We start from the raw sequence: 25317 nt of genomic DNA on the forward strand, positions 1-25317 counted from the left end.
TTTACAACTGTCCCTGGTAAGAATATCCCAGGTCCTCTGGAATAATTTTTCCCTTCTGTCAGGGGGGATGGAGACTGTAAAAGATGTTGTATCAAAAAGAAATCCAAGGAAGCGACAAGATCTTGTTGGGCTGAAAACGCTCTTGCGTACGTTTATGAGAAAACCTAAAGATAACAGTAACTGCCTAGTTGCTCTGATATTCTTTCGGCATTGATTATGCGATGGTGCTATGAGGAGAAAGTCGTCCAGATAGATCACCGAAGAGAAGCCCTTAACCCTGAGGAAATATGCGACTGGCCTTAAAATTTTAGTAAAGATGTAAGGAGCCGACGCCAGGCCAAAGGGTAGGACACGAAATTGGTAGAGTTGACCAAGAAAACGAAAGCGAAGGAATTTCCTATCGTTCTGGTGTACCGGAACGAGGAGGTACGCGTCCTCCAGATCAATGGAGGCAAGATTATCACCTGGAGAAATGAGGCGAATTACAGTCTTCCAGTCCTCCATCTTGAAATGCGGTGCATGAATAAACCGATTGAAGCCCTTCAGGTTGAGTATAAATCTGTAACCCTCAGAGGGTTTTTCAATTAGGAAAAAAGAGGACAAATATTGACCCTCACAGTCCACGGTCGGCTCTATTGCTCCCTTAGTTAAAAGTCTGGCAATCTCCTGGGAACAGCGCTGCTCCTCGAAGTAGGTTAAGAGAACAGAAGGTTCTCTAGTCTGAGAGGGTGGTTGCTGGATGAGGGATAGCCTATACCCCGAAATGGCTTGTAAAATCCTTGAATTCAAAGTAATTGTTTCCCATTGGGATCGAAAACGGGCCAATCTGCCGCCCACAATTACCTCAGCGTTGACTAGTGTCTCCTCGACCTCGAATGAGACCTGGGATAGTACGGACGGCGATTTGTGTTCGCCTCTGGCCTCCTGGATGCCGTCCTCGAGCGAGGCACAGGGGCTCGGGCATTTCCCGAACTAGACGGCGCTGCACGTACTGGCTGAGAGATCGGCTGCTGAAGCCGTCTGGATATCTGCAACGGGGCTCTGATGATTTCCTTAGATGATTTCTGCATTGCTGCAACCTTTTTTATTTGATCTCCGAAGGAGGTTCCGAAGAGGAGTTCATCTGAAGGGATAGCGTTCGCCGTGTCCTTGGCTGCGAGATTGAGTGCGGGCATGATTTGTGCCCGTCTAGATTTAGACAATCGATGGAAAAGGTCAGCCAGAATTCTGGCACCATCGTTAACTTTAGCCACTGCTGAACGGACCTCTGGGGTGAGAGATTGGTCGGGCAGAGAAAATCCGAAATAGCCTCGCCAAGGGCGCAAAGAGCTCTGCCAAGCTGTTCTTGATTTTTGCGGGCAAAATCATCACTCTTGATAACAGAATTCCCTTTGAGAGCCACACTGCATTCTTGATTTAATGCGGGGGCTTTGAGAAACGCCGCTGTTTCTGGGGGAGAGTACTTTTTTAAAAAGTAGTTCACGTTGATCCGTGACTAGGCCAGAACGCGCGAGATCCTGCCACGTCTGGGTTACCATCTCGTTCCAGACAGAAACTTTCTCAATGTCTCGCTCTCCAAACAATTGTTTGGCCAGAGAGTCGGCGGTGACCTCACCGGAGACAGAGATATCCGGGAGTGAGCTAGGCTGAAGCAAACCATGCTCAGAGCCTGCGGGGGGTAACTCCTCCTCACCTGCATCACTTACCACTGCAACAGACGTACGAAGTTGATGAGACTGTCTGAGAACGCAGGTTGTGTCGTCATGCCGCCTGTATTTCGCAAATACAGATCCAGCAGTATTCATACACACCTGATGGGTCCGCTGGCACCAGGGGTGCCTCGAGACTGATATCCGAGTCAGATCTCGAAAGAATGCGTGACCCTTGAATCATCTGCGGGGACGCAGAGAGAATATTGAGAGGTTGTCGCGGGGAGGGGCGACGGGGTGCCCTAACCTCACTTTGTGAGAGGATGTCAATCAGGCGGAACATTTTTTCCTCTAAACCCGCAATCTTATCTGCAGACGGTGACCTCCTTCTCTTCTTGGATCTGTGAGACGTCTTTCCCATCTCTGAAAAAGCAAGAAATCACACTATTGAAAACTAAGAAAAAAGTACGAGTTGAGGAATCGCACAACAGTAAAACAATGATGACCGTCGAGACAACGGGGCGCAGCCTGAGTGCAGGCAGGTGGCGCCCTTTTTGAATTTGTCTTCAAAACCTGTTGAGGATAGCGCAGCGGAACGCTACTACAATTGTATCTACAATTGTATCCATCCGGACGAGACCTTGCATAATTCGCGTCATTTAACGGATGTAGTAAGCTTTTTTCATTTTTTTCCGAAATAAACCGGATTACCGCGATCCGAATCTGACGAATAAAGACATTATCAAAATACCTTTCTCATTTTTTTAAAGAATTTTTAATTTCAATTTTTAGATGAACGTCAATGATGGAATATAATTCATGGTCATTATTGATTAAAAATTTAACACTTTGGAAAAATTAAATAATTTCATTGTATTCTAAAACGGAAAGATCGTGACATGTGTCGTGTGGATAAAATAGATATGTTTGTCCCAGCAATTGAACTTTGCCGACGCATTAGTGGACAATGTTAAATCACTAGCGTTATGCTTACGATAATGAATAAGGCTTGACGGGCGTAAATTCAATATTATCGTCACGTTCGTCACTGTCCGGGACGTCGGTCCACCACGCACGCATGCAAATGTTGCCTGGATAGCGGTAATTTCTTACCTGTCGCGTGTTTACAAATAATGGGAAAATGCGGCGTGTCCAAAGGTGTGTCAAATGTCTATTGGAAATCTTTCGACATCGGCTACGAGACTCACACTCCTTTCATGGAAATCTCGATTTCGCAAAGAGAGCGATACTTCCGTTTTTCGCTTCGCAGAACGCTTAATGAATTCCCGCTTATATTACGAGATGTTATGTTACATCGGATCGTATCTCCAATGCATCAAAATATATAGTCCAACATTATGTTGCGTAATATGATGACGCTGCGATACGGTTGGAACTTTCGATATATCCGTCCGTCTCTTGTATCCCACTCATTCCCGTTAAACTCTCCACGGCGCAGTTGAAATTTTATCTAATAAATTAAATCTGATAACACTTCCGCGCTGAGACACACCTTCCTACGTCTCATCGCGCGGAATGCGCTCGTACGGCGAATAAGAAATGGCCGAGCGTATAGCGACGAGCTTGCGTGAAGCGCACTTCGGCCGGCTCTGCTTTCACGTTTTACGACAAACCGAAACACATGCACCTTCGACTCGGGGACATTCGAGCCTTCGAAGGCCAGTTAACTTTTTTTTTAGCGGTCACTCGACTCCCGGTGCCTTATGGCGATACGATCGGCAGTGACGCTCAATCGAACAAGGTCTTCCGTCATTTATGTTAAACCACCTACGCTTCCGTGCGATGTCATAATAAAAAATGACTTCTGGTTTCCTTTCGCGTACGCTCTGCAATTTGCTGAATAATATTTGTAAAAATTCGAAACGCTAATGTTGTGACAAGACGAAATGACGTTCGCTAAGCCGGAAAGGCAACGCGGAAGTGTCATTCTCGGCTAGACAACAGAAATCCCGAGACACAGATGTCGAAGATATCTGTCTTTCGGCAATTTGATATGTATTGTGCGCGCGCGGCTCCCCGTGGATCACAAAACGATTTATCAAACGCTCCGATCTTCGATTTCGAAATACGCCATAACAGCGAAAAGACAATCTTTTGTTCGGCGGAAGCCATACGAGGCGAGCGTGTCTCTTTAATCAATCCGATACACCTCTGACCCGCGAAGGATAGATCGCTGTATTTTGTAATGCAAAATGAATATGATATAAGTCGCATCTCTCTCTTTTCTGAGAAATTATTAAATTATTATATTATATTCGGCAAATGTACAGAATTGCACTTCGCGGAATTAAATTCGTATTTATAAACACAACGACAACATTTTTTCAGGCGATGTTGATGTTTACGTTTTCACGTTACGGTGCGTACTATATAATTAAATACAGAATCACCAATGAATAGACGTTCGACGAGGAAGATCGGGGGAGCGTGCGGGATATTTTTAACGAGTCGTTATGCGTAATGAATCACACGTTGGCGTATAACGGACTAATGAAAGCGCGCAGCAACTTGCCTTCGGGATGAAATTTTGAGAAAGGCGTCATAGAAGAACGTATCGCGCGGATGCCCCGACGTCAGCTGCCGCATTAAGGGGGGAGCCTCGTGTAACCGGTTCAAAAAATTGAAAAATTTTTTTTTTTTTTAATCAATAGCAATCCATGTAGAAAATATATTCCCAAAGTTACAAAACAAAATTCGAAGTTTTAAGGAGTCCACAGTCTATTTCTTGCGCGCAGATATACAAGCGCGCGGCGGGGCGCTTGATCAACGGTACCATAAGATATAAGATTATAGAATTTGTAACTGTTTTTGGCGCGTTTTCGGAAGTACTTATTTGAGAGTGCAATTTGGAGAGTGCAAGCAAAGTGTGAAATTCGAAGAAGCAGGAAATCGGAGCCTCAGTTTTAAACTTGTTATTACACTTTTCTTTTTTACTTTTTAATACCGAAAACTTTAAACGCGTTTTTCTCGAAACCAGTTTTTGGCAATTGGCGGGAAAGATTACTCAAAAACTATTCGATCAATCGAGTTGTCCCTGTGTATACATGTAGTTTAATAATATAAATTGTCGATGAACCTATAAAATTAGTAAAATAATTAATTTAAACAATTTTTATTGCATAAATAAGGTGACATTTTGTGGGTCAAAATCGCAATTTTTTTTTAAAGTGTTGCCATTTTTTCAATTTTCAACTTTTTACTTATTTTTTAGGTTCATCGACTAGATAATTTCATAGAAAAAAAAAACTTTTTTTTTTTGTTTTAAACGAGTGCAAAAGACGCTACAACTCCCGCCAATTCACAACTCCAATGATGAGGCTGCGTCAACATTTGTTTATAGTGGCTCTATAATCAATTATTTTTAAACAAAAAAAATTTTTTTTTACTTTTTAATATATGTTATAAAACACTAAAAAGTTTTAAAAAAATCCGTTGCATTGTTTCTTAAAAAAAAATTCCTAAAAATCACCTTTGTTTTAGCGATTCATACGAGGCTCCCCCCTTAATTAGCAGTGAAATGTCTCGGGCTTTTCGCAATTCCGGCGGAGTATATTTATCGGACCAATTTACACGCGTGCGCGCATTCATGATGCTATCGAGTTATCTGGAAGGTAACCTATCGGGAGTAAAGGCACCTCTCCCTAAGACCGGTAAGGAAGCGTCGTCTCTCTCGCTTGGTGGAAAGGGATGCCCGGCGCGACGTCTCGAGCAGAGGCAAAAGGCGTACGCCAGTCTCCCGCCGACTCTCAAGCCAAAGCGTTCCGAGAGTTTTCGCGTGTGCGTCGTCTCGCGTGCTAGGTTAATGGCTGTCATAAATCGCCTGTGCTCGAATCAGGTGCCCTTTGTAAATATCATGTAGACACATCGTTTCTACGAATATTAGCCTACTTCGCTTCACGATTTCTTCACGAATTCTGCAACACGCAATCCGCGGAATAATTCTCAAATGGATTTTCTAGCTGATGTCGCGTAACGCAACACTGAAAGATATTTAGTTAACGCACTGTATTCCAGCACAGAGAGACAGAAATTAGAGCATAAACGAGCCTGAAATCTAAGAAGTGTAACAAGAGTTTTCGCGTTGCCCGATTCCTATTTGCACACGAACCAAAAGCGTATTCTTCGTGCTCGGTGTAGCATAAATCCATCTTTTTCGCGATTCGCCGAAAAGTAAACGTTTACAGTGCTTCGCTTTTGAGCGCGAACATGTGCTCCCGTTACGGAATTTAAGAGTGCCGAGATCGCGAAACGTGTAACCGGTCTGCGAAGCTTGGGGGAGCACTGTAGCACAGACCACACGGATTCGAGCGCTGCGCGAGGAAAATATTTGTTTCTCAGAACGGTAAGCTGTTTATGGCAGTTTATTTATCTACATTATATTTTTTTTCAACTCCGCCGCTGACAGAGATTATTGCATGTTCATAAGTTCTATCAACATTTTTCTCGGGAGCGTTGCTATCCTGCAAGCTGTGCTCACAATCAGTTGACGCTTAAACGAGATAAATTGACACGAAAAAGCCTCGCTAAGCGTATTTCCTGTTGTGGCGAACACAAGGAAATCGTTCTAGGGTGGCCGATTTTACGGCACTAATCGAACTGAGCTGATTCGCGAAGCGCCTCGATCTCTGATCGCTCGTTAAACCGTGGTACGATGAGGTAACAATTGGTCTTCGTGAATTGACGAAAAAACTCAACAAAGCACGATCTCGATTAATCCCAGCGGTAAATTAGATTGTCCTAAAGCGGCTAAATGTGTCGTTTTCATGCGGATTTCGAAACCGAAAATCGCAGTTCGCTGTAACCAAGTGCAAATAGACGGCTATAACGACGGACTTCGTGCTCGCAATCGATTCTTGATTTAATCGCGTATAATAGCGCAGCCACCATTTAAGAAATCCGCGAAGAAAACCGCAAGAAAAAAACAAATTTTATCCTAATCTGTAAGATAGAAAAGTGCTTGCTGGTATGCGTAACAGCCACTTGCATAATAACCGTATTTAAATTGAAAAAATATTTCCAAGGCACACAAAACATATAAACTCTTACAATATCCAATAATAATTAACAATTTATAATAATTTGCTTTTTAATACCATAATGCTAATTGTATTAGCAATCTTAAAGCATGCTATGTAACAGAACGTTAAATATACTGTAAGAAAAGTAGTGTAAAGTTACAACAAAATTATTATAGTGGACAATTTTGTGACTAACTTTATAGGCAAGTTTCCACACGTATGTAAATTTATAGCTTGAGGCAAACTTTATAAGTGTAAATTTCCATATGTATATAAATTTACAGCTTGCACATAAAATTAATTTCTAGTGTCGTAATGAAGCAGAGAGATTGCACGAGAGTAAATATAAAATATATAAAATAACTGTAACTTTTTACTTGTGCCGCTTAAATGTCCTGACGATGCACTACGATTTCCTGTCGTAGACGAAAAAAGATTCTCTCCCGCGTCGCGCGCTCGTAAACATGGTTCGAGGAATCTAAAAAAAATCTCTACACGAAGGAAGTTGCCTTCCCCTAATGTAATCGTTTCCATAATTGCCCGAACGTTCGAATACTGATTATAATTAATGGAAGCGAACGCTAGCTCTTATTGAAATTTCACAGACATTGCATTAAAATATTTTCACATGATTGCATTCAACTTGAGATGAAATAGAATGTAATTTATATCCGGCGTCGGCCTCGAAGACTCACTTTCACTGGTCGCCACCCACAGAAAAATGCAGCAGCTGTTACGCATACGCCGCGATATTTTCTGAACTTCAAGGGTAAAGCACGTTAAGGGCTCCATAAAAGGCAGCTGCAGTCGCGGATGAGCTACACCTGCTTGGAAATATTTGTCGATTCCATTCGTCCGGCTTTTTTTTCTTTCAGAGATCACGTTTAAACTCAGTCGTGCTCAACGAAATCGACAGGACGCGTCGCAATATCTAAACGGTTTAAAAACGTTCCAAAAATGCAACTTTGTCCGCTTTAAATTCTTTAAATTCTTCAAGAAATCTGAAGATGATTGTTTGTTACGTCATCCGGATAAATAAATTTCGTATAGTATATTTGAACGGAAAACAATACGCGTCGATGAAGACGTGCAGCATGTTAATTTTGAATATCTCAATACTTGCCGTGAACGTCATTTGTCGATTACTTAAGACGAACGTCTTTCTTTCGATATCGCATTTTTGTGCGACGACCGGCAAGTGCGTGCATACGTCATCCATGGCGGAAAAGAGATAAAAGAGACGACGGGCTTTCGCTCATCAGAAAGCACAATTAGCTCATTCATCGTCCGCGTCTCTAGTGTCAGCGTACGCAAGCGTATGTATTAAACGTGTGCACGACCGACAATCGCGTACAAGTACGAGCCGGGATTGGTTTATCGGTGCAGGCGCCAAGTAGTCAGTCACTGTGACTCGCAAGATACATTCTGTTAGCCGCGGCGCTCAAGAGAGTTTATTATTACACTAACAGCGTGCCTTATACATCGCGTGCATCGAGATACACGTGTAGGTATTCGCGATGGCGGAAGATCACTGCATAGAAGAGGCTGCAGATCGGTTCCTCTCGGGTACATCATTTACGGTTTCTGTGCTTAGCTAAAGCATATGTCGCAATTGCGAGGAAAAAAGATGGCAAAAAACTCTTTACAAGTCAACGCCGCATAACTCTTTTAAAATGCGCTTCCAAAAATAGAACACCCCGACCAAGTAACAAAACGTCGACGTTTCCTCGGTAATTTCGTCAGTTATTTTTATTTGTGATCATTTTTAGGGCCTAAAAGGGGCGGGGAGAGGCAGCCTGCGGCATTGCGGCCGCGAAAACCGGCCTGGACGCGATCACCGAAAGCAAAGCCCGTACAAGCATGCATGTGCAATCGCAGCCGCAGGGCTAAATTCCCGAATGCAACGCGTAATTCACTAGGTCGAGGTCGTTACTTAATCGAAATCGACGCACCCTTCGCTTATAGTCGTTGTAATGCCTGTCGAATAGAGTGAGATACTATGCAAATTACGATGCGATCCGGAAATAGATCGCTCCTAGATATTTCCCGAAACGAAAATTTTATGTGTTTTGTGAGAATGTTTTTTAATTTCACTTCTTTTAGTAATTACAATCAAAATATTTCAAGAAAATATTAAAGATCGCTTTTAAGATAATAAAGATTAAAAAAACTTTAAATAGTATTATTAACTCGCTTCTGATAAGAAGCACGTTCACCTTAGAAATTAATCAGTTAATTATTGAAAGAATTTCCTCTAAACGCCTAGAAGACCGTTCAACCTGCCTGTGAAAAATCTTGACATAAAGCCTGAGTGAGCGAGCGCAGTCTCATCCGTGAAGTTAAATGCGCTGATAAGCGCTGGTAAAGCGCACGTCCTTCTGCCATATGCGTCTTCCTATACCTTACTAACACGTCGCAGGCGCGAGAGTGGATACGCCTATTAATGCTCGCAAGATTAGAGCAATTTATGGTATCGTCTGAGAATACCGGCCCACGCGGCGAGTACAGCATACTTCCGGCCAAGCATATGTTGCAGCGATTTCGTCTGGTTATTAAGATTCCATACTGCATTACGATAGAACCGCGTTGAGGCAAAAATGATCGTGCTAATAAGGGACCAGAGGGATCTCCAATTTAAGAGGAGAAAAAAAATGTTTCCAGTGAAAATAACTTTCTAATAAGGAAGCGTCACCGATCGCGATAAAGCGGACAGTGTTAATAAATTCGCAACGTTCCCGGAGAGCTCGTAGGCATACCGCGGGTGGTTACAGGTCTAAACACGTTTGCCGATAATCTCCCTTGCTCACCCACGCTACCGCTGGCACGCCAAGTATACGCTAAGCGCGTTTATTCCAACCGATACACGTCGCGGCCGTGGCCCGCGCACGGCCCGTTTTTTTCTCTCGCCTCCTCTCCGCTCGCCACAATACTGCTTTCAGTGGCAGGCCTCAATTTGCCGTAATTATTATGTTTATCTTCCTCATTCACTTAAGTTCGCACACCGACTTCGACGATCCGGTCCTCCGTATTGCTCGGAGCACCGAAAAGCAACCGAGCACCGTTGTTCCTTCTTTCATTACCCATTTGTGACGTGCACTTCTGTATCGTATATTTACACCTTCCTTCTAATTATTTAATTGAATTAAAATTTCCCTCCAATTACTATAATTTGGAAGACAAAATAAATTTTACATTTTAAATATAAGATAAAAAAAATGCAAGTAAAATAATGTTGCGTGAAAATCAATCGAGTTGTTAGTACACGTTTTTTCGCTACGACAGTAAGTAAAAGAAATTCAAGACTCGACGAGCGAAACGTTCGTGTATGCACATAATTGGCCATTCGCAAGCGTTATGTGCGTGGCTGCACGGCCACGCGCCAATCATTATATCCTGAAAAGGGTGGGTCTACCGTCGATCCGCTGTGTCAAATCTAATTTGCGTGATCCTTTCCCTCGGAAACGACACGAAATCCTCGTCACGCCCGGCAATTTGCGGCGCTCGGCGCGCCGACTGCACTTTCGACGAGCGTGAGAAGCGAGTGGCGGAATGTTGCACCTACGAAGAAAATAACACGACTTAGCGAGCTTCTCGATCACCGGCTAGACACCGACGTGTACGGAACACGCGTTAACCGTTTCATAAAATCCACCTCGGGCATTACAACTTTATCCGATCGGTCTAGAAGTATCTTTCTCCCTCTTTCTCTCTCTCTCTCTCTCTCTCTCTCTCTCTCTCTCTCTCTCTCTCTCTCTTTCCCGACTTGCGATCTCGCGATGCTATGCGGCGAGACGATGCTCGTGTAACGTCCGGTTCCTTACATGCGCCACGTATAGCCACGCGCCGATCATTACGCTCGCGAGAAGGCGGTAACTACCGCCGATCCAGTTTGTCAAACGCAATTTGCGTGATCCTTCTTCGCCGGCGCGGAAACGACATGGAATCGACTCAGCGGCACGCCCGATAATTTACGGTTTTTGCGCGAGAGCGCAATACACGGGCTCGCGCGCGATAATGAAATCAGCGATATCTCGACTTCTCGGGCGGAGTAATAGACTAAATAGGCACGGAGAATGTGTAATGTATCTTGAAATAGCGTTTGAAAAGGAGAAATCACATTTTCCCGCTATGCCAACGCTTCGCGCGCATACCTTCCGTGAAGGCGGCGATCCTTTACGTCGAATCGAACTGTTTACAATGCCTCGCACATTTTTCAAAGTCAGAAAAAGGTGAGGAGAGACTTTTCTCGGTACGACCGGCCCTTGACTTCTCGGTATACGCGATGTTAGCGCGTCCTCCGCCGCTGTGTCCGCTCGATCGAAGTTAGCACGAATGGATTGTTTCTGCGGCCGAGCGAAGGCCTTTAGGAAAGTGTAAAGAGTGTCTAAAGCGGGAAAGAGAGAACAAGAAGGGCAAGGGAGAGAGTGAGTGAGTGAGTGAGTGAGTGAGTGTGTGTGTGTGTGTATGTGAGAGAAAGAGAGAGAGAGAGAGAGAGAGAGAGAGAAAGAGAGAAAGAGAGTGACAAAGTAACTTCGTCGAGCCGGATAGAACGCGAGGAAGCGAGAAAGAGCGAGGATGAAGTGAAAGATGAGCATGAGGGTACAAAACGGGAGGAGAAAGGAGGAAGAGGTTGGCGAGGAGAGAAGACGGAGATGGGAGATGTTGGAAGAGAGGAGCACGGTTCGAAGAGTACGAAGAAGAAGAAGGAGAAGAAGAAGAAGTTAAGATGGTCCAGCGCAGGCAGCATCACCACCGCAGCCGGAGGTGATGACCTGCTCAAGGCCACCCGCTCCCAACCTCTCGGACCGAAGAGGAGAACCACTCTTCTTATTTTTCATTGCTCCCTTTTCTCTCTTTTGACTTCTCGCAGCTCTCCGTCTCTCTCGCACTTTCCGCTTCCTTCCTTCTGTCTCTCCCTTTTTCACTCATTCGGTTTCCGTGCATCTGCCTTTCTTGGGCTCGCTGAACTTTACACGGTCCTTTCTCTCTTTCTCTCGCTCTCTCTCTCTCTCTCTCTGAATTTTTTTGGTTTTTCGAAAAATAACCGATTATTGCGAAAAATATTACAAAGTGTATAGCTCAGCGCACTTAATCTCAACTATAATTTTTGTTAGCAAACCCGAAGCCGATTACGTCGGAATGCATGAGAAGATATCACGTAGCGCAAGTTTTTCTTTTTCCACATTTAGTTCTTAGGTTTTCTAGACTTGTACTTTGTATCGCGTTTAATAACGCATGTCCTTAGCGCAAATTTTTCACGGGGTCGTTAACGGCCACGTGCACGTTCTTTACGACCGCGTAAACCCACATATAGATATCGACAAAGAAAATTCGAGCAAATGCGTCGGGCTCGCATGAACGGGGGAAAAAAGTCAACCGCAATACAAGAAGTCGTAAAACGACTGAGATCGCGCAGCTAATCCGCCTGCCGCCGCGATACTGTTCACCGGCGAAGAATGCGGTGCATCGATACAATGCGGTATTAAAAAAGCCGGACTCTCGTTTATTTCCTATCTGTTCGATTAATTCGATCGGCCGCTTCTCGTAACTCGAGCGCGCAAGATGTACATGCGATTTGTAGATCGTGAAACTGAGACTTTAAATATAAAATAAGATTTCTTGCATTAAAAATATAATAGAAATAATTGAAATTTAAAATTATTGCCGAAAGAATAAAAAAATGTCACATCATTGTCAAGACTCAAAGCACTTTTTATAATTTTTTCGAGTGTTTTGTGAACGTGTTGCACGAAAAATATATTTCGTAGTGACTTTGTATGGTGCACACACAGCTCGGTGTATCTGGTGTTTAATAAGCACGGGTCAACTGGAGTCAACGGTGCAGCTGTGTCCACCAACGGCGAACTATTACCTCGATTCATTATCAGTGGCCTCTTTGTGCATGTCGTTTGTTTCGTAGGATTCCCCCACGTCGCCCGCCGTTAACTTTTCTTAATTGAAATGTTACTCATAACGCAGTTTCGCCGGTCGCGAAGATATTTATGAAAAACATGTTTATGTGTCCCGCATAAATCTAGTCGCTCATAATTCAAATACGCACCGGTTTTCTATCCTTCTTTCCTTCGGTTATGTATTAGAACCTACAAAGAATCGGTGGAAGATTTATGCCTTCACATTATTTTAACAAAATGACAATGATTTCTCGCACGATAGTTAGAGCCCAGTGAGCAGGGTTGCGCGTACCTTTTCGCTAGACACGCTATGCTTAAAGGTTGATGTGATAATGGCTAGACACCGTGTATAATAAATAAAAGTACATGCATTTGTTACAGCGAGAGATGACGGAGCAGAACGCGTGAGCAAGATTGCAGAATACACGAAGGAGGAGAACAAGAGCCCGAACAAAGGTAAGGAAAAGAAAGAGAGAGAGAGAGAGAGAGAGAGAGAGAGAGAGAGAGAGAGAGAGAGATCGTTAAAGATTTCGAAAATATCTGTACTTTGTAGAAGTCCGAACATTCCGAAGCTTAAATCATAGAGGCATACGACTTTTTCGCGCGCCCGGCGCGCGCGCGCGCGCGCGAACAATGCGAGACCGTATAAATTTCTATAACATCAGCATATTGCTTTCCCGAACGATTTTATCGTGGAGACATTAAGCTATGACTCGGCGATTTCGACAATGCTATTGCGTTTGTGTGCAGTGGGCCGTAGACTGTATTCATCGTGTAGTATAATGATAATTCCGGGTTACGGCGTTGTGTCAAAGTCGCACTCCTTCGCGAGAATGAATCGAAAATGTCAGACGGACGTGCGACGGTCAGCGTACCGGATCGGCCGATCTCGCTAACTTGGTCGACATAACAATAGCATTAAGCCCCGCGAACACTTCGCGGTTTACGCCGATCTCCCGTCCTTCGACACGGTGAAAGTCCGCAAGAATTCGCCCTCGATCGTGTTGCGAACTTCACATTGAGATCCTCCTGACGTGTCACGATCTCGCTCGAAACCAGTAACGCCAAAGCAACGAGAACACCTCATGTCGCCCCGCGAAACGGCAACGCCGATCGTGCCGTTCGAACGTCACGAATTTTGAACCGAAATAAAAAAAAGGAAGCAATTTATAATTTGTAGTCGAACGGAACAGTCGATGAAATTCTCGGCGTTAACGTTGATCGCTCTCGCTAACAAGAAGGTGAGAGACCAGGAAGAAGTTGAAGAATCTTGACTATCTCAGCTTTTCGATATGAATTTAAAATCGTAAAAGTTATTAGCATATTCGATGACTCTTGTAGAAATCATAATGTCCTCTTCCTTCCTCAATCTCTTACCTTCTTGCTTCGCACGCAGATACGTATCTTCAATACCCATTTCTCTCGCGATGCGATAGTTCCGCGAACAGACGCAATGAACACTCGCGCTATCGGCTCTATTCTTTCTTTTTTTATGTAAAAAATTAATTGGATAAGATTCTCGCGGAGTGATTCGCTTTCTACTCGTTTTACAGTCCGCTCCCACGAAGGCACGAGCGACGTCGGCGATGGTAAGCGTCATCGGCCTCTCGAAGCACGTACTACACACATCGGGTCGCCGCGTTTAATGCCAATGTTTCCGCATTCTGGAATCTTATTTCTGAACGAGGAATATTCGCCGTCTAGCCGGTGTAGTGGCAAAAATGTGCTGCCGACTGTTCACGCCGTGTCAAATCCTCTCCGCGAAAAGCGCGCGAGCGCGCGCAAATACCGGCCGGACACCGCGCCGCGCCGCGCCGCCGTGTCAAGATTTTATAGTCTGCGACTCGACTACATATACTACTAGACAGTTCAGGATTCGTCGAGAGGATTGCAAAGTCGATTTTATCATGGATAGATTTTAATACGCAATCGCAACTTCCGCGATGTAAAACTTTATTTCTGCCCACGAAACGTCGAACCGGCTTTCTTAATGGCGAATATATCGACGTCGCTCGCGGTCGAATCGTTTACCATATATTAGGAAGTGATTTCATCTTTGTAGTTAAAAAGAGAACGTTCTCGAAATTCCAACCGATTTCTCATGCTTTCGATAAGAGGATTAAGCGAGATTGAGCAAGAGCACGAAGTGCTCTTCGGCATTTCTTCGGCATGAAATGTGGGTATTAATTCGTGGCGCCCTCGGGACGTTAAATGAATCTTTCGTGATATGACACTTCTCACTTCCGCGCGAGAGTGTCAGAAAGTTAAACGTGATAAATGGACGCCGTGCCCATGTCGGTACGATATAACGCGAATCGCCGCGGCTTATTTTAGGATCTTTTCACTATTCGCGCAATACCGCGACGATCCACGACGTATCGTGAAAAGATGGAAACGTAGAAAGGTGACGTAACGCGTGAATCAGAGAAACGCGATTATCAGATAAAATGTTGGGTTTCACAATTAACGAGAATCGTATCGGCCGACCCTTTATCGGAGTTCGACGTCCGTACGACACGTCGTTTAATATGGATTATCTAATATTTGCGCGGTCGTCGTTACGTCAGTCGCTCGAGCATTTCTCGGATAAGAATGATCGCTTACATATTCATGCGTGCAAAAAATCGCAAACACGGAATAGTTGCGGATGGAGCTCGGATTAATCTAAATGGCTTTTACGAGATAACGATCTGACAAATCACATGACGAAATGTAAGTAGGAGCGAGGTGGTAGATCCTACATTTGCAACTTGAGATAAACCTTTCAACGTTCGATGTATTAAGTTGCGCGTCGTTTTATCCGACTTAAATCGCGAAAAGGAGGATTACTTTTCGGAAATACGAGCGATAGACGACGCGACGAAACGCGCGTGATTGCTCTGGAAGATACATGACATTTCATAAAATATACGATGTATGTTATGATTTGCTCGTTCTAACATCTGTTTCTCTAACAAGAGAAAGCATCGATAAGTCGAGCATGAAGGACATTGTGCTTTATTTGGCACTTGAAAATCGATGATTTACGCGAACTTATTGCTGAACACGTTACTTCACGTTTACGACAATACATTAGCGTCATGAATACATTTAAACGACCCGAATGAGGCAGAAAGAGAGAGTGAGAGAGAGACTGCCATTATAGAGAAGATAAAAATAACAATTAATACTCGCGTTCCATACTTCCAGCGTACATTGATGCAAAGCGCGCGATTCGGATCTTTGGATCGCCAAGGACAGGTGGCTTTTAGTGTCGGTATTGATTTTACGACGCGTGTCCTTTCTTTCCCAAAATTGTATTCGACAAAGAAAGCCGACCCGCGCCGTCCGTCGCGCCGTTGCGACATACCCAATCTCGCATTCAGAAAATATATGCATAATGACGTAATTCACGGTTGCAATTTGTATGGAATAGCCACTATTATCGTACCTGTGTAGCAAACCGCGATACATATAATGCATAATAAGAATTATCTCAGTCATAATAAAATAGCGTGATTGTATCCTTGAGAATATTGTTCACTCATCCATACCACTTTGATGTCAAGAATTCTCGCAATTTTAAGGCTCCTGGGTAGTCACCGCAGCCATATTAGATTCGTGACGTCAGAAGCGAGAAATGACACGCCGAGAATTCTTGCGTGCCATTTCTAAATAAAATGATAATTTAACAAAGTAACACTCTAGATCGCTTTAAGACACCTGTAAAATTGTCCGAAAACTATGCTTTTTCCTTGACAGGTTATAAACAATCGTTAAATCAACCGTGAAGCGAAGCCTAATTATACGAGAAAACACACGGTTGACAGCTGTCTGTATGAGTAGAAAATACTCCTTCTACGTTGGGCTTTCCCTGCTAATCTTAGTTTTCGGATAATTTTACAGGTTTCATGAACACGTCACATATCACAGCACTAACATTTAACGAATATTAACGAAATGGCACGCAAGAATAAATTGGGTAGTCAACATGTCATTTTTTCACGTCTAATAGTTCATCGATTCTCCACCTAAGACGCTGCATGAGAATTTCTGTCATATGGACATGTCGGTAACAGTACTAAGCTATATATATTCTGTATTTATCGCGTTTATTTTTTTTGTAAACAAATTTTTGAATTATAAATTAGCATTTTGTATGTTATTCAGTAATTTACTTTTATCGTATCAATTGATTAGGTCAAACTGTTACACTATTTACTTATACAATAAATTGACTAGGTAAATTCGACTAGGTTTTTATTCCTACCACAATTATGTCGCCACTGTCAACGCGGAGTTCACGGCTACGGGACCAGGAGCCTTATAGCGTTTTCGAATAAACGGGGTTTGAACGATCTAGGGTTGATCAATCACTATTTTACTATAAATGCAAGTCTTTCATTGGTGGAGAGGTTGCAATGACGTCATTAACCAATCTTGGGTCGTTCAAATCCTGTATAATCGAAAACGCTATTAATGTCTCATAATGTATGAAAGAGATAAAAGAAAGGCATTCGAAAATTTACGACGCCAACGGTGAATATCATAAACTTTTTGCGAAACTCGCGTTGTATCTTGCATTACAACGACGAGCGGCACTTTGCTGTTGCGTTTATGCCGCGCGTTATATCATTCGTTAATTTACATGTCACGATTACTCATAATGAGAGAGTCATTTTATACAGCGGTTAATCTGATTTCACTGTATGAATCGATACATTTTGCGGTCTCTATCGGTGAATCATATCATCGCCCACAGAATTACCAAGCGACGTAACTCAGTGGCGTGACAAAAATCGTCTTAAAGCCGATTATATCGTGTAGCGGTACCAGCCTAGCATAGATCTTCCGGTTCGCGTCCTACGAGATTTCGCCCCGGCTAGCAAACCGTTTCGTTTCGTTGACACATTCCGTAAGATTAATTGACTCACGTAGGCTGTCCGGGCGACATCCACGAACTGGTGCACAAGATACAGATCTACGCATTCCAGAGAAACTGTCGCTCGTGTAGCTAATTCGTGACGAATATGCCCATCGCATCTACCCCACGATTGTCCCGATCAATTCAAAATAAGTCCGCAAATATCAAATATCGTGATATGAAAGGCGGCATGTGTGGCATTCGATTTGTTAGCAAAAAAAAAAAAAAAAAATTAAAGAGGAAACGCAGGCAAGAATCGAGGATGAAGAACGAAATGTAGCGTGCAATTATAGCGTGTCAATTTTTCGTAAACGGTATAATGCCTACAAAGAAGATAATTCCGAGCTGCAAAGTTAAAAGCGTGCCCGCTTTGGCACACTGAATGCGAGCCTATCCCTTCTCTCGCGCACGAAAGCGCTTAGTGCCGGTACTAACCGCGGAAGCTGGCCTCGACAAGCAATGTCGCCCAGTCTTACGACAGCCTTCTTGCCGGTACGAGCGAGAACTTTTGCCGTTGTTTTCTGCTTCATCTCGGCGATACATCAACGTTCTTCTGAGAATCATTCCGTACCGGCTAAGCTCAGGCTCGCGCAAAACGCCCGCAATGAACTTTTTCCACGCGAAAGTTTGCCATAACCGCGAGTTGAGTTATGTACTTTTCGATGATTAAAATTAATTGCCTGCTCAGTTTAATGCTCGCAAAGTGGTTTTACGGTGGGACTAGTCCTCGTGAACGCGCCGTATACAATCAGGTACACTATCTCATAAGTCATACTATCTGTTTTTGATCAATTAATCTCAGCTTAATGCACCAATAAACGCGGAGCGCATATTAGCGCAGTCTCAATATTTCACACATTTATTTTCTCCTTTTATTAATGCTCAATAAATTTTGAAAATAATATATCGAAAAAATTGTAGATAAACTCGATATCGTTTACTGATTATGATGATAAAATGATAATTATAACTTCATCACGAGTTCACGATCAAATATTTGTTAGGCGCAGGTGAAAATACGGAACGACGCCCGACACTTGCGAGTATTTTTTACTTTATCACTTCGGGACGGCATAATCAGCAAGTTTTATTTCAAAAAATTATTAATATCTTAATTTACTCGAATTCAATTATTTGTACATTGTTATTTTTATTTGCATGATTTATTGAAAACTGCATATTGATTCTTTTGGTACTCGAACAAAAAGTAATCTGTGAGAATCTTGTAATCAATTTCAAGGAAATTTGGCATGGATAATAATTACATTTATGACAAAATACTCAAGCGTGTGTGTGAGGCGGCACATAGGACACGCATACTTGGACAAGCATTTACACACACGATGACACGCGGTGTCCCTGATACCGGTACAAATATGGTGCGATCGTCTGGACATACATATACGTGCGTCGAAAATCATTAGCCAGCGCGAAAGTTGCATCTGATGCACGTGCATACGTATCGGTGATTAGTTACATCGTGCCGCGCTATGCCGGGAATGTTAATCAGGAATTTAGCGCGGCGCGCTTTATTAACTGTGAATTAAAGTTAGTTAGAGTTTCGCGGTATCGCGCGACATACGTAAGCGGCCGGCAATGCGGCAGCGTATGCACCGATGATTTGCGGCGTATGAAGAATAATATATTTTAAGAATTTTACATATCGCATACGACATTAGCACTCATGCGTAGCAAAAAAATATAAAATAAAACTTTACATTTTGATATTCATCACGTTGCGCTTTGTCATGTCGTTAATAACGATTTCGTATAACCTGTTGGATTTAAATTCCGCTGCTTAGAATAGATAACGTATATGCAAATGTTTTATCAGTAGACACGCGTAGGCAGAATGTAGAAATCCTTGGAATCACGCAAAATCAACTAGCGCTTTCCAATGAAGCCAAAATTTGATTAAATTTTAATAAAAGAGATTAAAGGATATTTTTTCTCAGATTCATATTTTGCGGATAAAAATACGTAAAGCGAGAAAATTTCAAAAGATTCAATAAAGAAATTCAACTTCTTCAAATATGTCAAATTCACCGATAAACGTAAAAGATCGTGAAATTTTACACTTGATTCGTAAAACATAAAAGAAGGAGAAATTAAAGAGATGATATCATTTTTTTTTTGTGCAACAATACTCTACGGTATGTAATGTGTCGATATGCGTGATGAATCATTCGAATGGTTCGCTATTTAATCTACAAATATTTTTGTCGATGCACTTCCTTTCGGAAGGAATTCTTAGAGCATGACATAAACTGCGTGAAAGAACATTGCACGTGTAAAAAGAATTATACTATTATTGATGCATATTTAAGAATATCGAAAGTAAACCATAATTGATATTTTTGTTATATTAAAATATATGCCGAAGAAAATAATATTTGAAAAGAATATGGAAATAAAGAATAAAATATTGTCGATTCGAACTTTTTGTAAAAATTTACGCGATTTATTTTTTATCATAATTTACGAAAATAGCTATTCAAATTCCATCGACGCAAAGTCTTTCACCTTGAATGTATTACCTTATCAGAAAACGAAACAGACATTCTATATAAACGATAGCTCATCAAATGCGCAACAAAATCATACAACTTCGTAATATCTTATTCGGTTATTTTTAACAAAAATCGAACAGCCTTTTTTCATTTCAAGGAATTAATTTGTATTGTTTAAATCTATTTCTATCTAAATGTCTATTGTTAAGTATCAACTTGTATAGATATTAAAATATTTTATTGTTATTGTAAAAACTAAAACTCCAAGATTTGCACCCGATGTCGAACGTATTCGAAAATGTGTGTTACAGACACGGTAAATGGTAAGATGGAGAATTGCGGCGGCGGTCAGCGCCTGCCCCCGGACGGGGACGAATTTCCAGCAGCGTACCAAGAATTCAGCAACAGTAGCAGTCAGTCGCCGTACAGATACATGGCCGCGACAAGGACAGCGACGATAGCCACGAATGGCAGCGGATTGTGCAACGAGAACGAGGCGTTCCATGCCGGCGAAACTTTTAAAATGCTCGCGAACGACAGCAACGTTGTCGGTTCGAGGAGCATCATACTGTCCGATAACAAAATGACGCTGACGAGCAGTGAAAACGTGAGGCAGGATATAAACAAAGTCGCTTTGTCAAGTATGAATAATGTCCGGTCGGAGATAGACACAGCCACTTCGGCCGGTATAGATAACGTACGTCAGGACGTGAAGTCCTCCGAGGTTTCTAACGAGGAGAGAAAATCGTCTTATCAGACTTCGGACGATATTGCGAAGAAAAACGCTCTCATCGTCGCAGGAAGTTCTCTTTATCCGTGTCAAACGACCAACAGCAATCTAACGATGAGCGAGAAAAAGATGGAAATCGCCGGATATTATCACAAGGACGTGGCGACGATCGAGGAGGTACCAAGCCATGTGGAAAAGGACACACCTGTTGATATTCCGCCGCCTCTACCGCTGACAGGTACTTATTTAGCTTCGAATTAAATCTCTCGCTGTCCCCATTCTTCTTTTTTCGAACACGCGACGCTCTGACATCTCAGAGATATGTTATTAAATTTGATAGAAATTTATTTCAACAAAATTGTTTTATCTCGAAAAATATCTCAATTTGCGCCTTCACATTTTTAACACTCTTTACGCTCTTATACTTTTTTGCAAAAGTATATTATATTACTTAGGTCCACCCAAAATGGAACAAACAGTTTTGCACGCCAGAAACGTTTCGGCGACGGAATCGCCGCAGAGAAAGTTCTCCCTGAATGGCGATCTCTGGAGACAAGATGACAAATCCGAGCGGTCCGTCCGGGACAAAATCGCCATGTTCTCATCACAAAGTAACATCGACGCACCCTTATTCCCTAACGCGATGACAGCCGCGGCGGTTACGACGAGCAACGGTAAACGTCTCTCCAAGTACAAGTCGTCCGAAGACGTTTGCTGCGACGACAAAAGCATCGGGCAGAAAGACCGGCCGTCTTTCTTCGCCGACAGAACTCAGAGTTCCTTCGACCTCACCGATTCGTCACGGTCCTCGACAGGGCATGACTCGGCGAGAAAATATAGCCAGAGGGCGCCGAGCTTGCCTCAGAATGCTCAGTTGGCTCAACCAGTTCTATTGAGTCCGACTGCTCAGGCTACACGTGTTCCCAAGACACTACCGGTTATACCGCCGAAAACTACGTTGCTGTCCAGTCCTATGTCACCTTTGTACGACAAGCAGACTCTCTCAAATACGACGATGAAGAACTATTGCGTGAGCACTGCCGAAAATAGTAATCTACAAAACGCCGCGTATCCGAACAGCGGTAAAGCCGTCGGTTCTTCTAACAATCCCGTCAAGGCGACGAACATCTCATTGTTGACACGAGCTACGAGCTTCTCAGGTGCGACACCCTTTGTGCAAGATCGAAATTCTATGACACCCGATTCGATCAGCAATTCACAAATCTCGAGAACCAATTCCTTAGCGTCCACATTCAGGCGGCCCGGCGAAGATGCGAGGAGAAGTAGTTTGAATCAATTGATCGAGCAGAGGCGAAGATCAATATCGAAACTACGCGGACTAGTTATACCGGAAAAAGAGACTGTGCCGATCGATCAACCTATCGTCGATCTGCCGGAAATTAAATCACGAGATTCGATATTGTTGCATCAGGTAAGATGTTAACAAGACGTGTAATAAAATTCATATCGAATTTTTAATCCAATTTTTACACGAAGATTATAATTTTTGTATCTGATATCATTTTTGCGAAACTTATTATTTGTTTTATATTTGCAAAAAAATTTTATACCATTTTTTATTTCAAGAAGTCTGCTTTTACGAATGATATCAAACATTTTCCATTTTACACTTAGCATTTAAAATGCTAAGATAACACGCTGATATCAATAATACATGCCGGACGTATAATTTTTTCCAGATACCAAAGGCAAATATTCAAGACAAATGGGGGTCTCAAAGTTCTTTGGCAAGCAACACCAGCACGGCGAGCCAACCTTTGAAAGCGACAACGTCTTTCAAGATGCCGGCGCCGCAGATACACTCGAAATATTCCCCGGCCTTCAAGAGAAAGTCTCTCACGGTATACGGTACATCTGTGACAATGAACTCCTCGATAAACGGCGGCAGTCCGATCAAAAACTCTCAATCAAGTGCGACATCCGCGTTTTCGGAGCCACCGAAAAGCCTGGAGAGCATTTGCAGTCCGACGAGAAGCGATTACAGCTTCGAATTCGCGTCGACCACCAGCTCGCCGGACGGTTCGCGCACGAGACCGCGGACGTTCCAGAGGAAGGCGCGCTTAGATTACGACGATTCCGACAACGATTCGGCCGTGAGCAGTTCTCAGAGCAGCATATCCCGTGGCTTCAGTCCACCGATGTCTCCGGTGCCGTCGGAGAGATCCACCGTCTCGTCGGAGAGATCCTACGTCTCTACGGAATTGAACTACCAACGTCGACCCTTGATCGCGGACAGCTTGGTCAGAACCGCGATGACGCGCGACGCGCGAGATCAGATCGGTGGATCCGATAAAGATCAGTTCGGCTCCAGAATTCTTGGAGAGAGAATGTACGTGACCGAGAGATCGTCGTCTAGCAGCAGCAGCTCGAATCCACGCTCGCCGCAGCCAAACGAGTTTGGTCCGAGGAACTCGCAGATCCCGCAGAGACAGTTAAGACGTTCGAACAGCACCGACACGAACTGCAGCACATCCTCGACGCTCACGTCCGGATCTCAAGCTAGCGCCGAATCCTTATCCCGAAGAGTGTTGAAGCCACAAAGTGTGGAGGCGATAAATCGAAAGAATATCCTGGCGAGCGCGAGATGCCGAAGCGGCAGGGATCTAAACGGATCGCCTTTGATCCAGCGAAAATTCTCGGACGAGGAGGACGCCGCGCGAGCTATCGAGAACGGCGGTGTTATTCATCAAATGGCCAGTAATCCGGGAAATGACGTCGTGAATAAACAAGAGATCAAGATAGCTTATATAGAAGTCGCAGATCCCTTCGCGGAGGATGAGGAATCCTCACAAAAAAAGAATGAAGCGCCTAAGCTGCCGCCTAAAAGAAGCTTACCGCCCCCGGCTGTTAGACCGCCTAAATCCGAAATGCTGGAACCGTCGAACGATCTTAAAATGTGGGTTCGAGCGGAGGCGAAAACTCTCGCACGGTCCGCGGAGGAAAAATCGAGCAATAAATACGACAAGAGTCCGTCCGTCGTAGGTCAAAATTTGGAAGCGTCACCCACGATTCACGCGGCCAGAAACAATCGTGGCTTTACGTTCGACGAATCTGTTAGTACAACCGCTAATGGCAGTTTGTCCTCGAAGAGCAAGATCGCAGTAGGAGAAACAAAGGCCGCTGCGATGGAAACGTCGAAGCAACAAAGCAGAACAAGTTTAACTCCCAGAAAAAACACGGAAGACCAAAACGATCTCCTGACGATCCTAACGACGAAGAGCCGATCCAGATCAGCCATACACGTCGACGAAGGAACTTTCGGTCGATCGAAGAGCCAGATGAGCTTGGAGGATATCCTTGGCGCCAAAGCGGACTCGAAACTGCTCCGTACGCAGAGCATGGAACCAAAAATCGAGAAGAACGGCACGATAGCAACGGGTTTGCCGGTGAAATCTAGTTGGGATTCCAAGGAAAATCGATACGAGAGAAAAAGTTCCTCAAACAATTCCTGGTCGGAAGACCGATTTTTTGTTTCGAAAATACCTACCCTGGGAAAACCAAGAACTGTCGATAGCGGCGACGAAATATCAGAAACCGTCGAGAGAACGAAGATTTCTCCATCAAAAATTCCGACGTCTCGCGGCCTAAACCGACGCAGCGCCAGTGTCACAGATATGAAAAAAGTTTTGGAGAAGATCGATACGAGTCCTGTGCACAGTCAATTGCAGCAGAACACCAGCGGCACGCACAATCGATTTCCCAGTCTGGACAGCAGCGTGGACGAGAACATGGGGACGGAAACGGATACCGATAGATGCTACAGCGAACAATTCGGCAGCATCAGCTCATTGGCCAGCAGCACTAGTTTGATTTCGCAGCAGGAACTGGCGCAGCTCGTGGAAGAGGCGAGTTTAGAAGAAACGCGCGGCGCGCACGACGTTATAGTCGTTCTACTTCACAAGGAGAATCCGACCGGCAGCGTCGGCATCACGCTGGCTGGCGGCGCCGATTGCGAGGTGAAGGAGATCACGATTCACCGAGTGCTGACGCACTCCATCGCGGACAAGGACGGTCGGATGCAGCGTGGCGATAGGATTCTCAGTATAAACGGCCGAAGCACGCGAGGTCTCACGCACAGAGAGAGCATGGCGGTGCTGAAGCAGCCAAGGTCGGAGGTCGTGTTGGTCGTGTCGCGAGCCAGGACGGAGGAGGGCTGTAAGCTAAGATCGCGTACCGCGAGTGTCGAAACCATCGTTGAAGGTAAAAATATACGAATTTTTATTGCTCTTTGATGATAACAAAATCGGCATAGATTTAAAATAATTCAATTGCAGGGTTAGAGACGAATGGAACTGTAGAGGACACGGCGTGGGGACCACCGTCGACCGTGGCGGTCTACAAAGACGGAACCGGACTGGGATTTAGTCTGGAAGGCGGCAGGGATAGTCCTCTCGGGGACAGACCTCTGATTATCAAGAAGATATTCACCGGTAAATTTTACATTGATGTGATTCCGCGCATATTTGCAATCGCGATATCACAATAATAATCATAACAATTGTTACGAAAGATAAGATAATAGGAATTGCACAGTATTATATGTGTACTATCGT

The 25317-nt window shown here is 43.7% G+C and overlaps 1 protein-coding gene across 2 annotated transcripts in view; it reads left to right on the plus strand.

Annotated features, from left to right (window-relative positions):
• bbg (big bang) overlaps positions 1–25317 on the plus strand; it is a 46051-nt gene that overhangs the window by 17293 nt on the left and 3441 nt on the right. Inside the window, exons 6-11 of one of the 2 annotated variants that reach the window (XM_067353132.1) lie at positions 12982–13056; positions 14154–14189; positions 20325–20981; positions 21199–22175; positions 22444–24964; positions 25039–25194. In XM_067353132.1, the coding sequence (XP_067209233.1) occupies positions 12982–13056; positions 14154–14189; positions 20325–20981; positions 21199–22175; positions 22444–24964; positions 25039–25194 (4422 nt within the window). The remainder of the gene's footprint in view (positions 1–12981; positions 13057–14153; positions 14190–20324; positions 20982–21198; positions 22176–22443; positions 24965–25038; positions 25195–25317) is intronic. The other variant, XM_067353136.1, reaches the window with a different exon arrangement.

This window comes from Linepithema humile, chromosome 1, assembly GCF_040581485.1.
Source record: "Linepithema humile isolate Giens D197 chromosome 1, Lhum_UNIL_v1.0, whole genome shotgun sequence".
Lineage (NCBI taxonomy): Eukaryota > Metazoa > Arthropoda > Insecta > Hymenoptera > Formicidae > Linepithema > Linepithema humile.